A 24552-nucleotide genomic window follows, 5' to 3' on the forward strand; every position below is an offset into this window, starting at 1 on the left:
AGAACACGTGACGCGAGGGTAAAAAATTAAAATAAATAAATATCCACAACACAAACGTCCACCGTGTGCGCCACTGTTGCTTTGGAAGATTTATCAGATGATACAATAAGAAACAGCGTGAGATGTGCCGTGTCCGTGGAGCACTTCAGCTCGGACTCAAATACATCTCGACTCGACGCCTTTATTGCGCTGTCAACACCGCGCACGCCTCAAATCTAAAGTCATTACGCGTTAAAAAACAAAAAAACAACAACAACAACCACGCAAAGGGATGGAGCGGCTCGAGTCGCTCAAAATAGAACCCACCTTACGGATTGCATGACGGTTTGTTTTCGCCTCGGAGGAAAAAGGTGCACGCTGCGGATTTATTTGTATTGAAATATATGTTTTCTTCTCGTGCAGTTCTCCTTGCAAACGAAAGCCCCGCAGCAGGATCAAACAGGCGTGTGCGCAGAGCTGTCGTGCGGTTCCTCTGCGCCGAAGGAAAACACGCGACGAGGCGAGACACGCGTCGCTCTGCGCACACGCGCCCCGTGACGTGTCAGGGGGACATACGGCAAATCACCGACACATCACATGAAATGACTGGATACATACAGAGGAAATTTACATTGATACAAGCCACTTATTGCTGCAAATTTGACTTTAAAGGAAACATATTAAGCCTTTTCTCTGGAGCGTAATATTAAACTACAGAATAAGTAAATCACCATTTTACATTTGGTTCATGGTTAAATGTAATATTGATCTAAAATAGCAAGGATTTTGATTTGTTTGTTTTCATTTTTGAAGGAGTTTTGGAAAATAACTTTATAAGTTAAATAAGTTTAAATCTATGTTGAAAGGTCTGGAAACAGGATGGTTTGCAACAGTTTTAGGAAACATGTTTTTGTGATTGTGCAAAATATTGTTTCTCAATCAGTGAGAACATGTAGTATGTTGTGTTTTGTCATTTTTAGCTAAAATTGCCCTTCTGTGAGTAATTTCTCCTGGTTCACCCCAAATTTAGCCATAAAATAGACTTGTTATCGACCTGGTTTAGATCCTGGGGGACTCGGAAAGCCAAATATTTTCTTTGGTGGTACTTGTCTAAATGTGTGTTGATGTTATAAATAATCGGTGCTGCTGTTTTGGCCAGGAGATGGGTCATCTCAATGGGAGTTTCCAGGTTAAATAAAAGTTTAATGAAAAAAGATAAAAAAGTTAACAAAAATTACGACGTTTTAACCCAATGTGTTTGAGAAGTGGGCAGAGATAGGGGGTAGGTGAAAACAGGAATTTTCTGAGCGCTCACGCCTCAAATGCACAAACAAGATTACCCAAACATGAACAAATCAATAAAAATACTACGTTGAGTTTTAATATGATGAAGTCACTCCATTAACATAACAAAAAGCACATAAAAGTGAAGCATGTCCCTTGAAGTATTTTTACTGTAACTTTACCTTTTTTGTTCCGAGTAGCTCCGAAGCATTGTTTAACACTCTTCAGTACCCTTTACCAATGTTTCTTTGGTAAGTATGAATCCATTGCATTTAGTATGGTGATAATTATAATTTTTTCGCAAAACTTATATATATTTTGAATAGACCAATGTCCCCAAAGAAGTCACATATTTAAGATGAATTCCAATCCAATCCGAATAGACTGTAGTTGCCTTTCCGGGGGGGAAACGAAGTCCAAACCAAGGCATTTCTTGTTAATTTTTGGTCAATGAATAATGAATTAATTAAATAAATAAAATAGACAAACTTTATTGATCCACAGAATTACCTGGACTTGGTTCACACGTTACAATAACGAAGGGTAAAATAAATAAATGGTCATTTAAATAAATTAAATGCTTTAAATAGCAATGATAGCAAAAGGCGTGTGTCAAATAAGGTGCAAATACACAGAATTGTATAGCCTTAACACATTTTTTACAGTTTTCCATTTGGGTCTTTTTTGTCAACATGTGTCTTTGTTTGATTTAATCCAGTTATAAACTTCATATATTACGTGTACAGCTTAATGGAAATGACATTAGACCATGTAATAATAACAGGTGTTATGCAAAGTCATTTGCTGCTGAAATGGTCCTATTTTTGATCAGGCACATGTTTGGACCGCCTCTGCCGCCCTCAAGGCCCAGCCCAAATCTGACAACAACAATCAGATGTCCGGATAAATCTGCGAATGACGGGCTCGAGTTGTGTCTTTAGCTGTAGTTTGAGATAAAATGCCTCTCTTTGATGGACTGGTCAGTGGCGGGGAGAAGACGGCCATCATCATAGACCTGGGAGCCGCGTATACAAAGTGAGTGTCCGTCTTTAACATGCTACCAGCCTTAGCCTGCATGCTACCAGCGTTAGCCTGCATGCTACGAGTATTAAAGGGAATATTGTCCTTTTTTGTTGCTATAACTTTGACATTACTAGTTTGATGTTTGACACGTTTATAATACGGTCATTTAGTCAAAGAAAAATATTAAAAAACGAAGTAAGTTATCTAGAGCAAGCTAACTTAAAGCTCATTCCATTTGAATGTTTCTGTGTTTTTGTCGTTGATGCTTAAAGCTTAATATCAAAATAACCTTGTTTATGACACGTGATGAAAGTGCCAAATTAGACATGCAAATATATTTTATGAACAAAAAAGTAAATTCCAGAGGCGTTCTGCAGGATTATAAACCCAACGAAGCTTCAGGCAAATCACATGAACAACTTCTTATTAATAAAGAGTGCTTTGTTTAAGTATGTACAAAGTCATTATTGTGCCATTTAAAGCCATTTGTTTCCATACAACCATCAGTAATATTTAAGACAGCCTTGAAATAGTGCCACAGTTTTCAGTTAGCCTAATGTTAAACCACTGGAGATTTAAGATGCTGAATGCTAAACAGGTATTCTGACTCTAAAGAGGGGTAAATGTATTAGCATTAGTGGCTCGACCGTTGATCTGGTTGTTCCATGGCTTTTTTGTCTACTTTTAACAATGTTTTGACTTATAGCACGCAGATTTCCACTGTAACCTTTTTTGGGAATGTCAAAAACATTCGTTGCCATGGAAACCTGCCTTGTCTGTAGGAAAAAGTGAACACAAAAGCCTTATAAACTGGTATATACATCAGTTAATCAATATCACTTTTGACAGAACGCTAAGTTTAGTATTTAGCGCCATTGGTTTAACATTATGCAAATGACAATTCTACGATGTGTGATGTCACAATCCTGAGCTTTATTCACAGGCTCTAGCTTCCTGTTTATAGGTGATATTTGTCAGAAAGATATAGTATTTAGTTTTGAATAGGTGCATTTAATTTTATATTTTCATCACCCCAAAACCCGTGGATAGTGTTTAAGGTCTCGTTTGGCCTGTACCATCATCTCTGATATATTTATGCTATAATGCTACAGAAAATTTCACGCTAAACGATAATATAATATAATCTACTTCATGAAACAATAACCTTAAAGCAGGATAATCCCCCCAAATGCTTGTTACTCTATTCTTTACTGCTCAAAATGATCGCAAAATTGTTCCATCTCCAAGTCAATTTAGTAATAATCGTGACACTTTTCCCCGTTTTTTGCCCGGCTTGTGACCGTAACGTTACATGAGCGAGAGAGACTGATCACGTGTTGTAGTTTCAACCAAGTCGTACGCTCAGATTGCGTTGAGACGAAGCTCAAATTAAAGTTGAGTAACGGAGCATCAAACTCCTTTCTCCTCGCGCAGATGTGGCTTCGCCGGGGAAACGGGGCCCAGGTTCATCATTCCGAGCGAGATCCGCAAGCCAGGACGCCAGGTAAAATGCGCTTTTTAAATCCGTCGTAACCATCGCGTTGATTTACAGTCTTTTTTTTCTTTTACAGCCGATCAAAGTGGTCCAGTACAACATCAACACAGACGAGCTCTACGTCATTCTCAAAGAGTTCATCCACACGCTTTACTTCAGGTACAGTAGCGGGCACCGTCCGAACGCAATATGTCATGGACTCGTATCGTTCTGTCCGTTTAACTAAGTCTTTTCGTGTGTTTAACTGAGCCTTTTCGTCTGTTTAACTGAGCCTTTTCGTCCGTTTAACTGAGCCTTTTCGTCCGTTTAACTGAGCCTTTTCGTCCGTTTAACTGAGCCTTTTCGTCCGTTTAACTGAGCCTTTTCGTCCGTTTAACTGAGCCTTTTCGTCCGTTTAACTGAGCCTTTTCGTCCGTTTGAATCAGACATCTTTTGGTGAACCCGCGCGACAGACGAGTGGTGGTCATCGAGTCCATCCTCTGCCCGTCGCACTTCAGGGAGACGCTCACCAAAGTATTCTTCAAACAGTTTGAGGTAACGCACATACTACCCAGTAATACACCTTTCGCATGTTTTTGTTGTCGTGTTTATCGCTGTAAATGTGTGTTTTTCTTTTCTTCCTCAAGGTTCCTTCCGTTCTCTTCGCCCCGAGTCACCTCATGGCCGTGATGGCGCTGGGGATTAACTCTGCTCTGGTGATGGACTGTGGACACACGGAGACGCTGGTGCTGCCTGTATCCTGATACTGTACCATTATTCTCTTTAGAAATACGTTTATTCAGATATTCCGTTCCGGATTGCTACTGTTTTGAAACGTATGAAACGGAACATGTAAAAGTACGGCGCAGATCTATCGTAAAAGCGTCTATCCGCGTGAAAATAAGACCACAACTCTCTCTGCATCTAAATGTAAAGCGTTTTACTCTCGGAGAAGCAGGAAGTGCGCTGTTAGCATGCTAATGTTTGCTAGCTTCTTTACCTGCGGCAGCAAAACTCGCTTGAAGAGTGTGTAATAAACTTGTCGCAGTGAATGTTTAGGATTTTCGGGAGGCTTGAGGTAAGCGAGCGACACACGTGGAGCTGTGAAGAGTTTAATTTAATTATTTTTCAAAGTTTCAAAATTGTCCTGATTTCTTTAGGTTCTAGACTTTGTACCTGTAAATTTGTGTTTGCTCAAAGCCGAGTCTTGAACTCAAAACCTTTAGGCAAGTCGTCACCGTGAGTAAAATACAAATGCAGAAAGTACTTCGACACGCAGTAGACTCTTGTTCACGTTTGGCTTGTGATAAATGTCTGAAGTTAAACCTTTGTAAATATTCTCTTCTGCAGGAAAAAACACACATGTTTGTAAGAGTTTATTTATTTGACATAGATAGATTAGAATTTAAAATTATGTATATTTATTGAAAATCTTTTTTTGGTCTTTCTTCAGTGTTTCCCAAAGTCTTCTTCTGGTATAGTCTTTAAAGTCTTGAGACCTGTTCCAAATCCAGTTTTAGTCCTGATTTTGGAGAAGAACCGGTTCCACATGGTTCCACAGTTGGGCGTTCAGGTTGCGACTGTTCAGAAGGTTATTTCAGTTTAAGGAAATGTGCAGTGGCTCCTAAACAAACACAGACTCCAGCGTGTAGAGACTGAGTGAACTGAGTCTGGACTCTGTGGAGGAGCCTTATGTTTTGACCCTGAACGCTGTAAAAGGACAGAGCCCTAGCGCTGTGGTCCAGGTAAACCCCGATTCTGGACTTGACCGGACCTGGGATCTCAGACCGGACTTTGTTGAACCAAAATGAGAGCCCACCACTGTGACAGCATAACGCCCAGGATTTCTCATTGACTCCAAACAAACAGTTTCTCTCAGTGTCTTTATAAGCAACTGCTATTCAAACCATTTCGCGCCACTCCAGCTCCCAGTAACAGCGACCAGTCAGCTCCTCTGGACTCAGGACCTGAAACATATTGAATCTGTCTGGTCCTGGATTGATAACTCTGCTTTTTACCCACATACTTTACTCTTCTGTTTCCATCAGACAGAGAGAGATGTTTAGAGAGTCCTCTCTGCAGCTCGGCTCAGGCCTCAGTTCATCCTGGACTTGAACCTTGGCCTCCTCCAGCAGTTTTTCCCTGAGTTCAGTCACAGCTCTGGACACGTACGCAAAGTCCCTCCTTGGTCCAGTCTGGATCCTGGACTCTGTGCGCTGTGTGTCTATGGCCAGAGGGGGGCAGTGCAGTATAAACTGGTTGTGGTCAGGGGTGAGGGACAGTGTGTCCAGCTCAGAGATGCTCCTCTTCAGCTCAGTCACGTCTTGCTGCAGTTGGTCCTGGAGCTCTTGGACTCGACTCAGTTGGGTCTTCTCCTGGGAGAGGATCCGCTACTCCACTTCAGAGCGTCTTTTCTCCAGGAGAAGGATCATCTCTCTGAAGCTGTCCTCGCTGCAGTGCAGCGCTCTCTGGGCAGTGCAGCTGATGTCCTGGACCTCCTGTTGGAGCCTCTGCAGGTCTGTCTCTTTGTGCTGGAGGCTCTGGAGCAGCAGGGCCCTCCTGGCCGGCAGCTGTGCCTGCCTCTGGGCCCTCTCTGAGGCAGAGTACACAGTGTCGTGGCCCTTGTGATGCTCCATGTAGCAGACCACACACAGGAGCTGCCAGTCGGTGCGGCAGAAGACATTCTTGACCTCGTTGTGCTCAGAGCACAGGTTCTGAGGGCGCCACCAGCTGGTGTCTCTGTAGCGCTGCAGCGTCATGATGAGGCTGGAGGTGGCTCTCACAGTAAGAGGCCACACACTGCAGACAGGGGCGCAGCGCCTTCAGCTTCCTCTCAGTGCACACGTCACAGCTCACATCTCCAGGAGCGGCATAGCAGCGGTCAGCAGGGGGCGCTGTGAGCCAGCTCCTCCACTAAACCTGCTAACATGACGCTTTTGCCCGGGACAAGCCTGGGTCTGAAGCTCTGCTTGTTCAGCTCACTCGTCTCCACAGTTCAAGCCTGAACTGTGCAGAGTTTAGACGTGAGCACAAACTCAGAAGGATCCACCTGGGCCATCATTCAAAGTGACGCAGAAGAAGAATCTGCACTTCCTCCGGAGTTTGGGGAGTTGTTTAGAAGTGACACAGAGGAAGAAGAATTCAATGGATTTAGTGATTTGGGGTAATACTGATGCTTTGGTAAACTTGTTAGCATGTTCTTTATGCTATAGTTATCTGAATAACTGTCAATATGTTACGTTAACATACCAGACACTTACCACAGTTTGTTGTCCGTGCGTCATGTAGCTGAAGGTGTTACGTTAGCATACGTACACCTATTCACCATGTTCTCTAATCTGTTATTATTTTAAATTGCATTTCAAGATTGAATGTCTGTTCTTGAATTAAATTTCCCCCCAAAAAATGTGACTTATGTGCGACTTACATGTGTTATTTTCTTCTCTATTATGCATTTCTTGGTTGGTGCGACTTTATAGTCCGGAGAATACGGTAAATGGCTGTTGTGTACATGTTGATCCTTAACGGTAGTGTCAGGTGTTCGAGTGCACGCCCATTCTCCCCGCGTGGGAAGCGTTGCCTTTGGGAGGAAAGGAAATTCACAAGTAAACAAACTTTCAGCTTTGTAACTTTCATAACGGCGGCGATGCGTGAACACTTTCTCACGTCTGTCTTGTACGTCTCTCACCGCAGAGAGCTGGACGCCCTCCTGGTGGAGCAGTGCAGCGTCGACACAGACACCAGCTGCGGACAAACCGTAGCCGCTGCCATCGGTCAGCACTTTGCACCGTTTTTAACTCGTCTAGTCTGGTTTATTCATTGTTACGTTGTGTGTTCTTTCTCTCAGGGACCATTCCAGAAGATATTGTGGAGGACATCAAAGGTAAATTATACAATGGTTTATCAATATTGAGTGTTTGGCATGTTTAAATTATCATGCTTTTTGTTTTTGTGCAGTCAGGACGTGTTTTGTCAGTGACCTGCAGAGGGGGCTCAAGATACAAGACGCTAAATTTAACCCGGAAGCAGAGGTAAGTTGTAAGGATGCGTGTAAGGATGCGTGTAAGGATGCGTGTATCGATGCGTGTATCGATGCGTGTATCGATGCGTGTATCGATGCGTGTATCGATGCGTGTATCAATGCGTGTATCGATGCGTGTATTGATGCGTGCGTAAGGATGCGTGGCTCAAATTCACTGACAAAATACTCTATACACTTATGAATGTTTTGGTGTAAATTTATTATTCATTGTAGATCTCTTGGTGTTGCTTCTAACGATGATCAAGTAATAAAGTAAAACGATAGAACAGAGTTGTGGTTTCTCATAAGTGAACGTTTAATCCTGTTGTACAATCAGAATGGATCTCTCCCTCGGGTGGATGTGTCTATCTCTCGCGTTTCTCTGGCCCTGCATTGACCTGACCCAGGGACTCGCGTTCCTCTTATAGATTACAGGTCAAACAGGTGGTCACATGACCTACTTCAATAGAAACATTTACAATCTGACCATCGGGTTTGAAAACAGAAGGTTACATAAAAACGATGCCCTAGTGTGAAACATAAGACTCGAGACTCCAGGATGTTCCCCATGCAGCAGAAAAGAGGTCAAATTATATTTTTGTTTGTGATATGATTGGTTTTGCATTCACAGCAAATGACTAAGAGCAGTGTGATTAGTCAAATAAACCGACCAATATCTAATTACCTCTAATTCAGGCTTTTAGATAGGATTTGAAAACACCCTGTCAAAATAATTTTGTCCGGGGGTCCGACTAGGCAAAAAAACGAGTAGCTTCGGCATTCTGGACCACGGCTCGGCAGCCAATCAGAGCCAAGCACACAAAAAAAGATTTATTAATAAAATGGCCGTCCCTGCCCTCGAAAATGCCCATCCACATTTTAATATACCCCGTCCAAACTACGGGAAGACGGGTCTCTAAAAGCCTGCTCTAATTATCTACGACTGAAAGTTCTGATTTGGTGACGTTTTTGAAGATGGCGATCTCTTTTATCAACCTTTTTAAAAGTGCGCCGCGACTCACAAACGGCTGAAATACTTATGGTCTTTACTGTGTGGTCATAAATCTGAACCAGGTAACTATGTTTGCAGCGCCCGGCTCCGCCTCCAGACGTGGCCTTTCCTCTGGACGGAGACAAAATCCTCCACGTCAAAGGCTCCATCCGGTTTGTTTGTTTGTTTGAATGATCATATCGCACACGTGGCATCGCTCCACGTTTTAATCATTGTATTCATCGTGTTGTATTTGTCCAGGGACTCGCTCATGGAGATGCTGTTCGAACAAGACAACGAAGAGAAGAGCGTCGCCACGTTAATACTGGACGCGCTCGTTAAGGTGACGCTCGTGCAGTTTAAGTGAAACAAAGATGATCTCTGACGCTCTTGTGCACTTTGAATGAAACAAAGATCTTCTCTGACGCTCTTGTGCACTTTGAATGAAACAAAGATCATCTCTGACGCTCTTGTGGCGCTTGTGCACATTGAATGAAACAAAGATCATCTATGACGCTCTCGTGGCGCTCGTGCACTTTGAATGAAACAAAGATCATCTCTGACGCTCTCGTGCACTTTGAATGAAGCAAAGATCATCTCTGACGCTCTCGTGGCGCTCCTGCATTTTGAATGAAACAAAGATCATCTCTGACGCTCTCGTGGCCTTCGTGCACTTTGAATGAAACAAAGATCATCTCTGACGCTCTCGTGGCGCTTGTTCACTTTGAGTGAAACAAAGATCATCTCTGACACGCTCGTGGCGCTCGTGCACTTTGAATGAACCAAAGATCATCTCTGACGCTCTCGTGGTGCTCCTGCATTTTGAATGAAACAAAGATCATCTCTGACGCTCTCGTGGCCTTCGTGCACTTTGAATGAAACAAAGATCATCTCCGACGCTCTCCTGGCGCTCGTGCACGTTAAAGGTTGAATGGACGATTTTTTTGGCCCAAATCTGAGTCTTATTTCCTCGTGGCGTGGACTGTCAATTAGTCCTGCCACGTATCAATTATTAAACGCACCTATCGCTCACCTGCAGCCGCGTGTGACTCGTCCCACGTTTTCGCGTGTCAAAGCGCATTGATCTATCATAATATAGTTCCCTCAGTGTACGGGGCAAAATGAAGACGGAGATAGACAGTTCGAGCTGACTCAGAAGAAGAGGGAAATCTACGGGAGACGAGAGATGCGATGCGATCCGTCGCACTAATAAACAAACGCACGTGTGTGTTGTATCAGTCCGCACGGGGGAGTGCGCATGCGCACTTCCACCTGCGTTCTCAAATCGCCGAAAAATTGCGCCTTTAAATGAAGCAAAGATCATCTCTGACGCTCTCGTCCGTCCGTAGTGCCCCATTGACGCTCGTAAGGTGCTGTCGGAGAACCTGCTGGTGATCGGGGGAACCGCCATGCTCCCGGGTTTCCTGCACCGACTGTTGGCGGAGATACGCCTCCTGGTGGACAAACCCAAGTACAGCGAGGTCTTGGCCAGCAAGAGCTTCCGCCTCCACTCGCCCCCGGCCAAGGCCAACTGCACGGCGTGGCTCGGAGGTAAGAGTCTGGTCTCTAGAACTTTGGTGCGCAACAACGTCTTTAGTTCAAATGTTTGATGAATTCAGAGTTGTTTAATCCACGTTTCTGTCCTCCTCTGGGCGTGTTCTTATTTCAGATCTTCTTTAATCCTGGTTTAGACCGAGGAAAGGCCCAGCCAAATGTTTTCTGAGTTTGTACTTGAGTTTTAGCACCACTGGGATATTCTTGGACACAATAACTCTAAAGCCGAGTCAAGTCTAAATATATAAATATACTTTTAAAAACATGAGATTGAACAAGTAAAATGCCGATTGAAACGCTTCAATAGTTTGTCATAAAAGTGACTTATTCGACTCAGCGCTACTTAAAAATAAAGAAATGTACACACCATAAATATCCAAAAATATTGTTACAGCTACTATTAATAAAGTGATTAATTTCTGGTCATTATTATATTGTGGCAAACTTAAACTACATTAAATTAGATTAAATTGAATAAAACAAAGAATATTTTGGCATAATGTTTGGCTCCATCCATTGCTATGTTTCTAAAATATTGCTTGTTAATTTTGAGTGTATAACATTTATAGCACATTTTTTGTGGCTTAAATCGCACAGAAATGCATCTATTTTATTCACATAATGTCTCTCTTTACACAAGAGCTAACCGTTAAATGTGCTTTTCCTTACAGAGCTAATTTGGAGCTCTTTTGAAGCAAATTTGAAGCTAATTTGAAGCAAGCTCAGTTTTATTTCACGTCTTAACCCTCCCGTCGCCGCTGGAGTCTGAACTCATCTCTGTTTTTGGCAGGAGCCGTCTTCGGCGCGCTCCAGGACGTCCTGGGCAGCCGCTCCGTGTCGCGGGATTACTACAACCAAACGGGTCGTATCCCGGACTGGTGCTGCCTGACCGCGCCTCCGCCCGAGTCGCTCTATGAGGCCGGGAAGACTCCACCTCCGCTTATGAAGAGGGCTTTCTCCACCGAGAAGTAGCCACGGGAACATGCACATTTTGTACAGTTTAATTATGACACGTCGGGAGAGCAAAACAATACATATTCACGTCGGTTAAAAGTGCACGATGTAACGTTTCTCACTGAAGGTCCGCCACCTGCTCGTCTGCTTGTGGATGTCATTGCTTTGGCTGAAATGTTCCACTGTAAAGCATTAAATGTATGTTGTGCTGGGACAACAGTCAACCAAAGTGCTGTACACGGGTTCAAAACGGTAACATATAAGACAAAACGGAGGATAGATGTCTGAAAAAGCCTGATCACTTTTCCCTGTGTCTTAGGGACGAGGAGGAGAGCCTGTTGCCCCGAGAGACGAGGGGGAGTGTAGAGCAGTGTGTGTGTCAGGTAATGCAGGGCGAGGCCGCGGGCATGTTTAAAATCCAATAAGAGTATTTTAAAGTCTGTACTGAAGCGCACGGCGAGTCAGTGACGGGACTGAGACTCGTGTGATCAAATATATCTGAGAACCAGTTCAAAGATGTAAATTATCACAATGTTTAAATAACCAAATACATTTTGACAGCAGGATTTCATTGTAAAACGTCAACATGTGCAAACCTGATATGAAATACACTTCTTTTAAACAACAAATGTCTTACATAAAGAAGTTTCATTTATCTAAAAAAAAAAGATTAAATTGTAGCGCGGCCACAAAATTATTCAGTAAAATATGCAAAAAATAGAAAGCCTAAAAAATGGATGAAGCAGCTCACTATATAGATTTTGTATCACGAAATTGAATATGACGATATAACAATAGATTTTTCTGTCTTGCATTTGGCATTTACAGGTTTTTTATGAATGAATATAATCCTTAGAAACACGCTTTCCTCTTGGGCGAGAGATCTGACCCGTAACTTGGCCTAGCGGCTTGTCTCCATGGAGATGAATATGTTTAATGTCATACTGAGGAATATTCCAGGCAAAGCAACATCACAGTTCAGACCCACAGGAAAATGAGAGCACCTTTTAGAATAAGTAAAGCACTCTTTTTAGACTCGACTTCATTTATTTATTCTTCTTAAATCGCAGTGTAACATTTCAATTCAGTGTCGCTGTTAAAACGTGTTCAGCTGCTTTAAAACTGAACGCTGAAACGTACATGTCAACAGTGTATTTGACCCGGCAGCAACAGGAATAAATGTCAAGTGTCTGAACGACGACTGGTTTTGACTCTTTTCATTGGGAAATCCACTTTAAATGTTCACGTGTGTTTTAGAAATGTGTTTATATTCCACGAAAACACGGAGCTGATTTGTTTGCCTTTTGCCACTCGTTTCTGTCACTAGGGGGCGCTGTTGTGTAACACTAATAACTGAGTCATGGATTATTAATACTTGCTCTGTGTCACATCAAAACCTGTTGTATTTAGGTTATTATAAGAGGATTACTTTTTTAAATTTGCTGTAAAAAGTACAACTTTAGGTCATTTAGGCCAAGGCGAAAAAAATTACTAGTGTTGGAAAGATTAATAAATGTTTGATACTCGATACCATAATGCTCATAAAAAGATGTTTTAATCTGTTATTTTTCTGTTATTTTACTCCAAATAATAAGGCACTTTTTTATTACCTGGTTTTGTACTCGTCCTGATCATAAAACCTGTTCAGCAAAGGTCCAACACTTATTAACTGTGTCATTTTAATATATTTCTTTTCAGTAAGAATATACAGTATTTAGTTCCAATACTCTACTATATATACATATACTGGGTTATGCTTTTGCTCCAGAACACACATTTTAATTGTTCATTTTTAAGAAGGAGGAGACATAAATGTATTCTGTATTTTTACACTGTCAAATAATCAGATTAGAAAAATAGTTTTGAGAGCTTTTTCTAACTCCACATCTTCCTTCAAACATGGACAATTCTTTTTTTGACAAATTTCACAAACATAAACAAGACAGACTTTTAATAATTTCATGCAACAAAAACAGTCAACTTACTTCCTCCTAAGTTAAAACCACATGCTTTTTCTGACAAAGGATTTAAAAAAGACCAGAAGTTGATCATTGACAATTTCCAACAATGGATTGAGTTTGATTAAAATGTGACTTTGGAAATGTGGAATGAAACGCAGTGAAAGAACCTCTGCACACGAGTCTGGACCCATAATAGATCCATGGTCTGGACTGAACGTGGGAGTAAATGTCGCGTTGACGTTGCTGCAGACCGATTACGCAGAGGCCACATTATAAACGGTGTAACGTGTCATTAGAACTAAACCGCGACACGTGAGGCCGCACGGGGCCCAGAGCCTTCAGTCTCAAGTGTCAGGACCAGACAAAATATGTTATGGCTCAGCAGATTGAACATGTTGCTGGAGGAATTGAAACATTGTCAATATTTTACTTTAAATAACACAAAAGATGCGATGTCACTTTAAGTTTAGTTCATATGAAGGTTAGTTTGTTAGAATAGAACCTGTGGTAAATATTTATCACAGTTTCACTTCTGTCAAGTTGCAGTTTGTGAAGATATTTTGAAAAACAAGAGTTTAAAATAACAGGAAGTAGGGCTGAAGCTGAATCCCTCTGTGATGTCATCAGCGTGCGACGTGCCGAGACAGTTGACGTTTAAAGGCGGTATGGACGATTTCTCGACGATTTGAGAACGCAGGCGGAAGTGCGCATGCGCACTCCCCCGTGCGGACTGATAAATCAAATCAATTTATTTTTGTAAGGCCCAAAATCACAACAACAGTTGGCTCTGAGGGCCACAGGGAGAAATGAATCAACAATGTCTGTGGTGGCGATGAAGTCAGACAATGTCTGTGGTGGCGAGGGACAATGTCCCAGGGTCCTCTGTCCTTAGACTCTCTAACACACACGTGCGACTCTCAAACACACACGTGTGTTTGTTTATTAGCGCAACGGAGCGCATCGCATTGTTCGTCTCCCGTAGATTTCTGTCCACTTCTGCGTCAGCTCGAACTGTCTTTCTCCGTCTTCATTTTGCCCCGTACACTGAGGGAACTATATTATGATAGATCCATGCGCTTAGGCACGTGGAAACGTGGGGACGAGCCTGACGCGGCTGCAGGTGAGCGATAGGTGCGTTTTATGATTGATACGTGGCAGGACTAATGATTTATCCACGCCACGAGGAAATATGATACAAAATTTGCTGAAAAAAATCATCCATTCCACCTTTAACTGTTTGTGACAGTTTAAACCATTGTTTGACTAAATACATGTGTTATATAGTGTTGTGTCAAATCATACTTTATATAGATTTTGGCTCTTGTTTTCAGTCTGGTTGCTAGGTAACAGTTGTGGAATTACCTCTACCTATGTCATAGTTGTGCTCATGTCCAACCAGGAAGTGCAATTATATAAACTTTATAAAAATGGGGAAAAAATGTTTAGTCAAATCTGAAATAAAATTGTGTTGACTACGTTTGAGTGAAACGCCTTGTCTAACCTGTGATAATGACTTTAAAGCCATATGTGGGACATTCTTCACCAGCAGGTTACAACGTCAAGAAAACGCCAGACATGACACGGTTTCCTTCCATGTGTTTCCCCGGAATGTGATTGTTATTAATAAATGTGAAGAGGATGGAATCAAAATGAAAACAAATGAGTAAATAAATGTCATTAAAAAGGCTGCGAGAGGAAGCAGTGTCGAAGAATAATCTTTTTTTTAATTTTTTTTTATGCAAACATTCTGGACATTCAATTCAAACACACACATGCTACAGTAATACACTACAAAGGACTGTTCTAGGTCTAAACCGGGTCTAAAACAGGACTGTTCTAGGTCTAAACCGGCTCTAAAACAGGACTGTTCTAGGTCTAAACCGGCTCTAAAACAGGACTGTTCTAGATCTAAACCGGCTCTAAAACAGGACTGTTCTAGATCTAAACCGGGTCTAAAACAGGACTGTTCCAGGTCTAAACCGGGTCTAAAACAGAACTGTTCTAGGTCTAAACCGGGTCTAAAACAGGATGTTCTAGATCTAAACCGGGTCTAAAACAGGACTGTTCCAGGTCTAAACCGGGTCTAAAACAGAACTGTTCTAGGTCTAAACCGGGTCTAAAACAGGATGTTCTAGATCTAAAAAAACAAATTATTACTACAAAACAATTAAAAACATGGATAATACAAACAACAAAATTTGAAAATTGTGCTTTTTTCTGCATTTATTTATTCATAGTTTTTCCTTCTATTCCACCTCTTCCTTTTGGTCAGTTCCAGACACTAATAAACACACAAACAACAAAATGTGCTTATTCTCTGTATTGACTTATTCATAGTTTATGCAAATTAACTCCTCAATTTGCACCCGTACAATAATAATGCACACAAGTTCCAATCTGGACATTCAAGTCAATACAAACAATTTTCACTCAAAACTGGTCCATAAACAACAATTAAAGACATAGACAATACAAACAACAAAACGCAATAATTATGCTTGTTTCTGCTTTTATCCATCCATATTTCATCCACGTTAAAAACACACGATATACAAACAACAAAACGCAAGAATTGTGCCTGTTAATTTCTTGATTTATTCATAGGTTTTGCAATAATAATAATGCACACAAGCTACAATCTGGGCATTCAATTCAATACAAACGTTTTTATTTCCACACTCAAAACAGGTCCATAAACAACAATTAAAAACATAAACAATACAAACAACAAAACGCAATAATTATGCTCGTTTTTTTGCATTGATTTATTCATAGTTTTTGCAGACGCGCACCTGAAGTCTCCTCCTTCCCTTCGGCCACGCGGGTCCCGAGTGAGACGCACAGATCCCCGCGTGTCCGGGGCACGTGAGGCCGCCTTGTTCTCCCGGAGGACGCGCTGTTTACTCCCGGTGCGTCTCGCGGATCCGGATCATCTGCGGACGCGTTTCTCTGACATAACGCGACAACACCCGCGGTGATTACAGCTGCGTCAGTGTGCGCGGATCCCCCCGTAGTACCGTGTGTACCGTGTGTAGTACCATGTGCAGTAGCGCGTGTAGTACTCGTATCACGCCCCTCACGTCGCCACTGCAGCGCGCACACGTTGTCCTCGAGGCGGCACACACTCGGCCCCGGTCACGTTTTCGAGCGCCTGGTTCCCGCGGCCAATCACGGCAACGGGGGGCGGGGCCGGAACGTGACGCACGCGCCCCGCCCGCTTTCCCATATACGGCGAGCGGCGCTGGAAGCCAGGCGTTTCGACCGAGCGTGGAAGAGAACTGGAAATGTGCGCAGTTTAAAGTAGTAAAAGTAGGCTGTACACGTAGGCTTACTGTATGCTGCCAACAAAAAGTAAAGTGTATGTAGGAAAAAAAACCCTATAAGAAGTCTAAACCCTATAAGAAGTCTACTTTTTACTTTTTTATATAGTTTTGGCAGCGTTATTTACATCAATCTTCACAAACGTTCAAAATGAAATTGTTGGAATCTTGATTAAGTCGTTTGAAACCACAATTTGTCGTCCAATTGACCGAAACATTAAATGAATATTGGGACGATTGGGCTGTTACGAATTACAATATTTAGAATTTTACTAACAGTTTGCTGCATGTCCTCTCATCCCTCTCATCCCATTTCACGCTCGGCTGTCCAGCCTGAAAAGAAAATGTACTGCTCAAATTTTTTTAAAAGAATGCAATTTCCCAAATAATCTACACATTTACGTTAACATGAGTTCTACAAATATTAAAGTAAATATAACAATATTCACCCCCTGCTTGTCTCCATGTGGCTGCTCTGCTTGAACTATTCCACATTAGATTGGATTTGTTTATTTCCGTGGAGAAGAGCAGATGACCAAGTTACAGGTCAGATCTGTGAAGAGGCTCGCGGCCAGAATGCACGTGTTACAAGGTCATTTTGAGCAGTAAAAACACCTTTTACACTTTTATATTGAATAAACGCAACATAATATATCAGTTTAATGCCAAACTTCTCCACGGAGACGAGCAGGTGAAAGGCCAGAAAAGCTACACAGTGCACTTTTAATTTAGTTCAATGATATACCCCCCCCCCCCTTTTTTATTATGTTCAGCGTCTTTGGGTCACTGAAAAGCGCTATATAAATAAAAGTTATTATTATTATTATTATTATTATTATATTACGCAGTAAGTAGTAGTTCAAAAAAGAGTAAAAGAGTACACAAAAGAGTAGTAAGTATTTTTTTAAATTGAATTAAAAATAAGTTGGTGTCTGAAGTGGTAAGATTTGTTCTATGCATTTATTCAGTATATTTTATGTTTTCTCCCGTTTATTTCCATTATTAGTCTTGAATTTACAAGCAAACGTCACACTTTAAGCCCCTCCCCGAGCCAAACGCCTGGACCCGAGCGACTTTCGCCTAAAACACGTCTTTTCGCGTCTTTTCGCGCCGTTTCTCTCCCGGTGATCCCTCCGGTCCCGGTCCACCTACGGCCCGGTGACCACCGAGCCCACCGCGGCGCCTCTAGCCGCGCGCGGAGCCCCGTTTCCCCCGCAGAGAACAAAAGAGGACAGCGGCCACCGTGGTCCTGCATGTGACCGCGCGCGGCGGAGGGCGGAGCCGCGTGTCCCGTGCGCCGCGCCGTGGAACACCGAGTCCCAGTGCGCGATCGGGGCGGCTGCAGACGGAGACGGACTAGTGCGGAACACCGAGGAACACCGAGGAACACCGACTACTACTGCGGAACACGGACTTCCTACGGTCGCATTTGATCAAAACGTAAGTAAGTGCGCGGCGCGTCCACGGTCACGTCAGTGTTTGTTGTGGTTCTGGGCAGAAAACGGAAGACGCGCGCGCTTCCCCCCGTAACGCGTATTTTACAGAATGTGGTGTATTTAATTCACATTTAATTCACACGTTAAATCGGTCCATACGTCTTTAAAAGGCTTTGTTCCGATGTCACGCACGTGTTTGTTGCCACGGAAGTTGAGGTGTTTCATTGTTCAGCCAGAGACCCGAGTTCAGTCCATTCATTTGGTTCTTTATTGTGTTTTCACGCGTTATCATGATCCGATTTCTGCAGTTATCGGATTATTACAGTGTCGTGACAATCTGAGTTCTGGCTGATTGTTCTCACAGGACAGGAAACGGTGATTAAAGGTGATTTTCTGTTTTTTTAATGTATTTTTTATTACACGTTGATCTTCCGAATACAGCCGTTAATCTTAAAATCCTTGTGTTTTTTAGATGTAATTAGTGCATTTAAACACAACAAAGTCACATCTAATTATTGGGTTATTGGACTATTCTTGTTATGTTTTGTGTGGCCGTGCAAACAGTGTTATGTTACTAAGAATATTCATGTTTCTTCTAAGATGAGATTGCGTTTGTCTCTTTAAGAAATGTAAAATGTATTGGTGTCGACTAAACGTTTAAAATGTTGTTTTAATCTAAATCTCACTATTTCCAACTGTTTAAATTGACTTATTCAATAACAGAATTTGAGATAAATAATATAAATGTCCTTTTCATTCAACTGATGCAGAGCAATTAAAAACATTGCTTTGTTGTGACACATTTATTATGATAGACGTTAAAAATGATGTGGAAAGTGTGCGTTTTGAGTCGTTATGAGTTATTTTAGTGTGTCAAATAATAAAAAAAAAATAGTGAATTTCTTTATTGTGTGTTATGTGATGATCTCAATTAGTCGTGGGAGCTGTATCTCAAAAACAAAATTAAACTATTGCAGTGAAATGTGAATTAGAGCGTGGAGTGTGTGATTAGAAACAGTTCAAATGAGCTCAAAAAGAGACAGAAACATGGAGTGCAAAGTCATGCTTCTGCACTTTTGTGGTCAGTTTTCGGGTCCGTGCACATTTTCTCTGACACGTTTAAGCACATTCTTGATGGACTATTAATATATTCAGTTATTACTTTTGTCAGTGTCACAAAACCAGAGTCTTGACGGCGATATTCAGATGACGCAAAGTGAGAAATGTGCTCAAATGTCTTAAAAGAGCAGAAAATACAGTTGGTTTCAGTTTGTATCAGCTCTTTTTCCACTGTTTTTAATAATTATTTCATACACGATATTTACTATTTTAAAACAGAAGAAAAAAGGCAATATAATTTATTTTGTGTCTATTTTTTTCAAATAAATAAAAAAAAAATTAGATTGCATTCTGACTTTGCATTCACTGTTTATTGTACCCGCAAAACCGCAGTATTAAAAGTGCTGCTCTGACATTAGATGCAATAAAATGCTAAAATAGTAAACATACTGTGACACATTCATTCTTCATGTCTTATACATTTATCATAAACTAAAATTATATGCACAATTCTTTCACCATTAGCACCTCGATCTTTTAGAAATAATGTTTATTAGCTGGTTTTTGGCACAAACGACCCTTTTAAAAAATCATTTTAATTCATTCCTGGAGTTAAAAAATCCTCCATTTGTCGTAGCGCTTTTTTACACTTCAGCCAAATATTTTTATTATAATCACAAGTGACAAAGGTGAATTTATTTAGTATTTAAACTCGTCTGAAATGGATTGAAACTGCGATTAAATGCGATTGCTCTAATGGTTGGTTGGTTTGTTTGTTTGTTTGTTGCCAGGTTGTGCAGTCAAAAACACAGCAGCTCGTTCAGAAGAAGCAACAGCAGGAGATGAGCTTCAAGAGGAAGATGTCGCGACCCGGCAACGCCATGTCGCCGCGCTTTCAGACGGAAGCCGAGAGGGACTCCGGCTTCTCTGGTGGGTACACTTCACTTTCCAAAACGCGCGGCAACGATCGAACGACGTTGGCTTCGGAAGTTTATCGTTCCGTTTGCCATTGTTCAGATTTGGTCGTGTTCTTACTTGTTGAGGAGGCGTGTAACAGTTTCTCTCGGCCCTTAAGAGTAGTCTGTGTGGTCAGTTTTGTTGTGATTGCGTTCTTGGAGCTCTCGTCCCAAAGAGTATCCATCCATTGTGTGCGTGGCGAGGGTTCTGAGGCCCGAAAACACTGTTCTTAAATAGAGTAGTTGTTAATTTGTGCCCAATATTTCTGAAAATACACTTTATCGTACATAATAGTGTGTGTATAATAGCTTGACTAATAAAATACTTCTAAATACTAATAAAATGGCAGTTTTGAAACCGCATATTACATTGAGTTGTCATTCAAATCCTTCTCTTTTCGTCCTTTTACAGACGCCAGTTCGGAGCACTTCGGCGCCATGGATACCACGGACTCCGAGGACTTGCCCGGTCCGGTCCAGCCGGGTTCTCGGGCGCCCGGCCCGAAAGGGACCTTGTCCAAACCCGGGGCCCAGCTCGCTGTGGTGGGCGGCTCCTACTCCAGCCTGTCGCCCATGATCATCATGAACAACATGGTCCTCAAACAGGTACGGAACCGGGTCTCAACTTTGCCCCCCCCCCTTCTCGATCCACACTACAATCCCAGTCCTTTGCCCCGCCCCCTTCTCGATCCACACTACAATCCCAGTCCTTTGCCCCCCCCCTTCTCGATCCACACTACAATCCCAGTCCTTTGCCCCGCCCCCTTCTCGATCCACACTACAATCCCGGTCCTTTTCCCCGCCCCCTTCTCGAGCTACACCACAATCCCAGTCCTTTTCGCGTCATCAGCTGACTAACATTTGGTTTAAAAAAAAAAAAAAAAATCTGAAAAATCACAGGATTTTCGCATTTAAAAAAACTCTAGAATCTCTGTAATGATCCATCGCGCACATTGTTGTTGTTGTTGTTGTCTTAGCTCATACTTTTGAAAGGGAATATAAAGCTTCAAAGTGTGAATGAATTGTGCTTGAATAGAAAAAAAGGCTCTAAAAAAATCACATTATTAAGGTTTTGTCATATCGCCCGCGTTAACTCGTAAAATTCTTGACCTGAACGTTTTTGAGTGACACGTATTGCGTAAAAACGGACTTTTATGAGCTTTTCTGGAGTTTACAAGGTTGTCTTCTCCGAGCGTCATAGCGGCCTCATGACTTCCCTGCTGTTTTTTTAAACGCTGGTGTTTTGTCTTCTCAGCCCGGCGACTCTCCTCCGGCAATGAAGCCCTGGCGGTTCAGTCCGGCGGTGGAGGTGGTCCAGCCTATGGTCCAGCAGCCTCAAGTGGTCTTCCTGCAACCGGTCGTGTCCCGCCAAACGTCCAAGACCTCCAGCAAGCACCGCCGCTCCAAGAAGTACCTTCCATACCTCAAATCGTACCCCAAAATCGCCCCCCGCGGCGGCAGCAGCAGCAGCAGCAGCAGCAACAACAGCAGCAGCAGCAGCAGCTCGTCGGGCAGAGGCACCGCTTCCTCGTCCGGTTCCTCGTCCGGTTCCACGACATCGGACCGCTCTGCGAAAGCAAAATCACACAGGAGTCACGGCCATGACAAGTCGTCGAACCTTGCGCCGCCCCAAAGCGCCATTTCGCTCCAAAACCAGCTGTCGCTCCCTTCCGCGGAAACGACCGACGACGGGATCGCCGAGGACGGGCGGACGGGATTAGCTCGATCGTCGGAACTCGCAGCGCTACCGTCTTCGCCGCGCAATCCCGACGAGCGGGCGCTGCAGCCTCGACGGGGCGACCGCGAGACGGTCGAGGGGGGCGACGACGGCGAGGGGGGCAGAGACGACGACGAGGGCGGTGACGGCTGCGGCGACGTGCGGCGGAAGCGGTTCTGCAACACCTACAACATCCTGAGCAGATCGGGCCTGCTGGACATCACGCTTCGCACCAAAGAGCTGCTGCGGCAGAACAAGCGCGCGCAGAGCGACATCGAGCGCCTCAAAGAGCAGACCGAGCAGTTCCTGGAAGCGCTGCGCAGCGGAGACGCCGGCATCTGTCTGACGCTGCAGGCCAGTTTACGGCACGACGAGCGCGAGAGGAGCGCCATCAAGGTCGAATAGACAGATCGAACAATACGGACGATGGAAAGCAGCGTCCGACAAACGGTCAAAGCGACAGAAACGGTGTAATCGAAACCCCCAAAAAGACGCTAGTTTTTCAAGTTATTCCGATGTTTGTGGACGTATCTTTCCGAGTCGAGCTCGAGAGGACTTTGCGAAGCCGGCTCGGTCAGACGGAGCAGAACACTGGCCCCGCCCCCGACGCGGAACTCGAGAAACAGTGAGAGACTCAAAGGGATCAAGCCGCTGACGCCCAAACGATGTTAAAGCTTCTTTTCTGCGCTAAACTAGACTTTTCAAACCGCTTAGAACGTCGTTTACGCGTCAAAAACACACCTGGAGTTTTGAAACGTGACAAAATATTGCACAAAATAGCAACGTAGCACTTAAAATTTGTTATTGGCAAAAAAAATGTCCTTGAAAGGAATTGAAATCATGATTTTTTTTTGACTTTTTGAGTATTTTGTTTGTAGAAATGTCTTAAAACAAGACGCGTCCGATGTTTTTTGTTGTCTCGATTCAAGTAAATACATAAATGTTTGCAGGATACTCTCATCTAAGTTAAATATATCGCGTGTTGCATTAGATAAATGGTCAGTTAGCGTTTATAATGAGTCAAATGTGTTAATTATTCGACCTGGACCGGGTTTTGCCAAGAGCTTCACGACGCAATAAGTAGCACAAGTATAAGCTTTACTCGATTGACGTTTTCCTCACGTCGAACGACAAACTGCGACATTAACAAGCTGAAACAATCACGTCCTGAATCTAACTTGTGCGCTTTTATTTTGCCGAGGTAAAACAGGGACTTCCTGCGGCGTAAACGGCCAGAACGGCGTGTGAAATAGAACCTTTTAAAGCATGAATTGACTTGAAACGTGTCATTAAAGTGCCAGTGGAGCCTGAACAAACTGCAAATTACCTGTTCAATCGGTTTTAACGGCCTGTGATGCTGCTTAATATCGACAAAAACATAAATCGAACAGCTTCTTACAGTTTTGTGTCAGTTTTAATCATCGCCGGACACAATTCAAATGATTAAGTTGAATTAAACGTAAATATTTGACTTGATTTGACCATTTTAAATCTTCATTTTGCAGGTTTTCCTCTCTGTTTTTGATATAAATACACACGTCGGCCATAGTTATTTGATGTATTGCAGTTTTGGCCGGCTTTAGACTAAACCGCCGTGTCGGAAATACATCTTGTGTCGTTTTGTCCAGTTTTATCCATTGTTATCGTGGATGTGACGCTTTTTGTAGACAAAACGTTTTGAATGTGTCGTGTGCCTAAAGAAAGTGTCCTTCTACTGTCTTTTAAATCTCAAATCCTTTCTTCCAAACGGCAGCTTAAACGCACATTCTTCCTTTTTTCTCTTTTTTAAATCTTTTTTAGTCTTTTTTTTAATCTTGGACATTTCGAAAACAGTTTGATTGAGCTTTAAAACACAAGAAAAACAACTAAAAATATGTTTTATTTGTTATAATCTAAAACAAAATGACCCGTTATTATTTTATTTAACCTTTTTATCACTTAATATAACTACAATTTTATTACCCTTAATAAAGCATGAACAAAGACTTAATTCATAATGAACAAAGAACGATTCAGGCTTAATAACTACTTAACTGACTACAACTGAAGCTTTTTCTACTATACTTAATTAACATCATAATTAGGTAGTTCCTAAGCCTTTTTTATTCTTAAATGTATTTATTAACAACAAAAACATCACAAAAATCAACATAACAATATATTCACTCAAAAAACAAAATAACATTGAAACATCAAGAGAAAAAAGACAAACATTTAAATAAATAAATAAAAAAATAAACCTGAAAACAGCACCAGTGCCTTAGTGGGCCAAGTATATATTTTTTTTAATTAATGTCTTCATTTCGGGGTGCACGGTGGCAAAGGCGGTTAGCGCTCTTGCCTCCCAAGAAGGAGATCATGGGTTCGATTCCCGGACCAACATCACATGATCTCTCTGGGTGGAGTCTGCATGTTCTCCCCGTGTTACCGTGGGTTCTCTCCGGGTTCTCCGGCTTCCTCCCACAGTCCAAAGACATGCATGTGTTAGGTAAAATTGGTGACTCTAAATTGGCCCTAGTGAATGAATGTGAGAGTGAACTGTCTGTAATGTCTATGTCTCTGTGTTGACCCTGCGACAAGTTGGCCACTGTCCAGGGTGTACCCCGCCTAAGGCCCAAAGTCACTGGGATAGGCTCCAGTCACCCGCGACCCCGAAAGGGAACAAGCGGTAGAAAATGGATGGATGGATCTAATCAATTTTGTATTTATTTATTAGTATTATTTATTTTTAATGTATTTATTAAGTTCCTATTATGTTCCTAAGCCTTTGTTCATTATGAATTAAGTCTTTGTTCATACAGAATTAAGTCTTTGTTCATCAGA

General features: G+C 42.4%; 2 protein-coding genes across 2 annotated transcripts; both read left to right on the top strand.

Annotated features, from left to right (window-relative positions):
* The first annotated feature begins 2090 nt into the window (after positions 1–2090).
* actr10 (actin related protein 10) lies at positions 2091–12479 on the top strand. Its single transcript, XM_072440012.1, has 13 exons — positions 2091–2298; positions 3721–3790; positions 3858–3940; positions 4207–4315; positions 4408–4515; positions 7298–7365; positions 7454–7533; positions 7608–7643; positions 7718–7791; positions 8872–8945; positions 9034–9115; positions 10122–10323; positions 11117–12479. Exons 1-13 carry the CDS (start codon positions 2222–2224, stop codon positions 11296–11298), a joined length of 1245 nt encoding a protein of 414 aa, XP_072296113.1. The 5' UTR covers positions 2091–2221; the 3' UTR covers positions 11299–12479.
* Positions 12480–19858: 7379 nt separating this feature from the next.
* cipcb (CLOCK-interacting pacemaker b) lies at positions 19859–23618 on the top strand. Its single transcript, XM_072451177.1, has 3 exons — positions 19859–19986; positions 20425–20618; positions 21268–23618. Exons 1-3 carry the CDS (start codon positions 19899–19901, stop codon positions 22132–22134), a joined length of 1149 nt encoding a protein of 382 aa, XP_072307278.1. The 5' UTR covers positions 19859–19898; the 3' UTR covers positions 22135–23618.
* The last annotated feature ends 934 nt before the right edge of the window (positions 23619–24552 follow it).

This window comes from Eucyclogobius newberryi, unplaced genomic scaffold (assembly GCF_026437365.1).
Source record: "Eucyclogobius newberryi isolate DKJ021-1_F unplaced genomic scaffold, fEucNew1.0.hap1 SCAF_1, whole genome shotgun sequence".
Taxonomy (NCBI): Eukaryota; Metazoa; Chordata; class Actinopteri; order Gobiiformes; family Gobiidae; genus Eucyclogobius; species Eucyclogobius newberryi.

Excerpts from the sequence above, each read along its gene's own strand:
- actr10 (XM_072440012.1), top strand. The coding sequence starts at position 2,222 with ATGCCTCTCTTTGATGGACTGGTCAGTGGCGGGGAGAAGACGGCCATC. Across the intron at positions 4,516-7,297 it reads CGGAGACGCTGGTGCTGCCT|GTGTTCGAGTGCACGCCCAT; the intron begins GTATCCTGATAC and ends CGGTAGTGTCAG. Across the intron at positions 7,644-7,717 it reads TATTGTGGAGGACATCAAAG|TCAGGACGTGTTTTGTCAGT; the intron begins GTAAATTATACA and ends GTTTTTGTGCAG.
- cipcb (XM_072451177.1), top strand. The coding sequence starts at position 19,899 with ATGAGCTTCAAGAGGAAGATGTCGCGACCCGGCAACGCCATGTCGCCG. Across the intron at positions 19,987-20,424 it reads GAGGGACTCCGGCTTCTCTG|ACGCCAGTTCGGAGCACTTC; the intron begins GTGGGTACACTT and ends GTCCTTTTACAG. Across the intron at positions 20,619-21,267 it reads ACAACATGGTCCTCAAACAG|CCCGGCGACTCTCCTCCGGC; the intron begins GTACGGAACCGG and ends TTGTCTTCTCAG.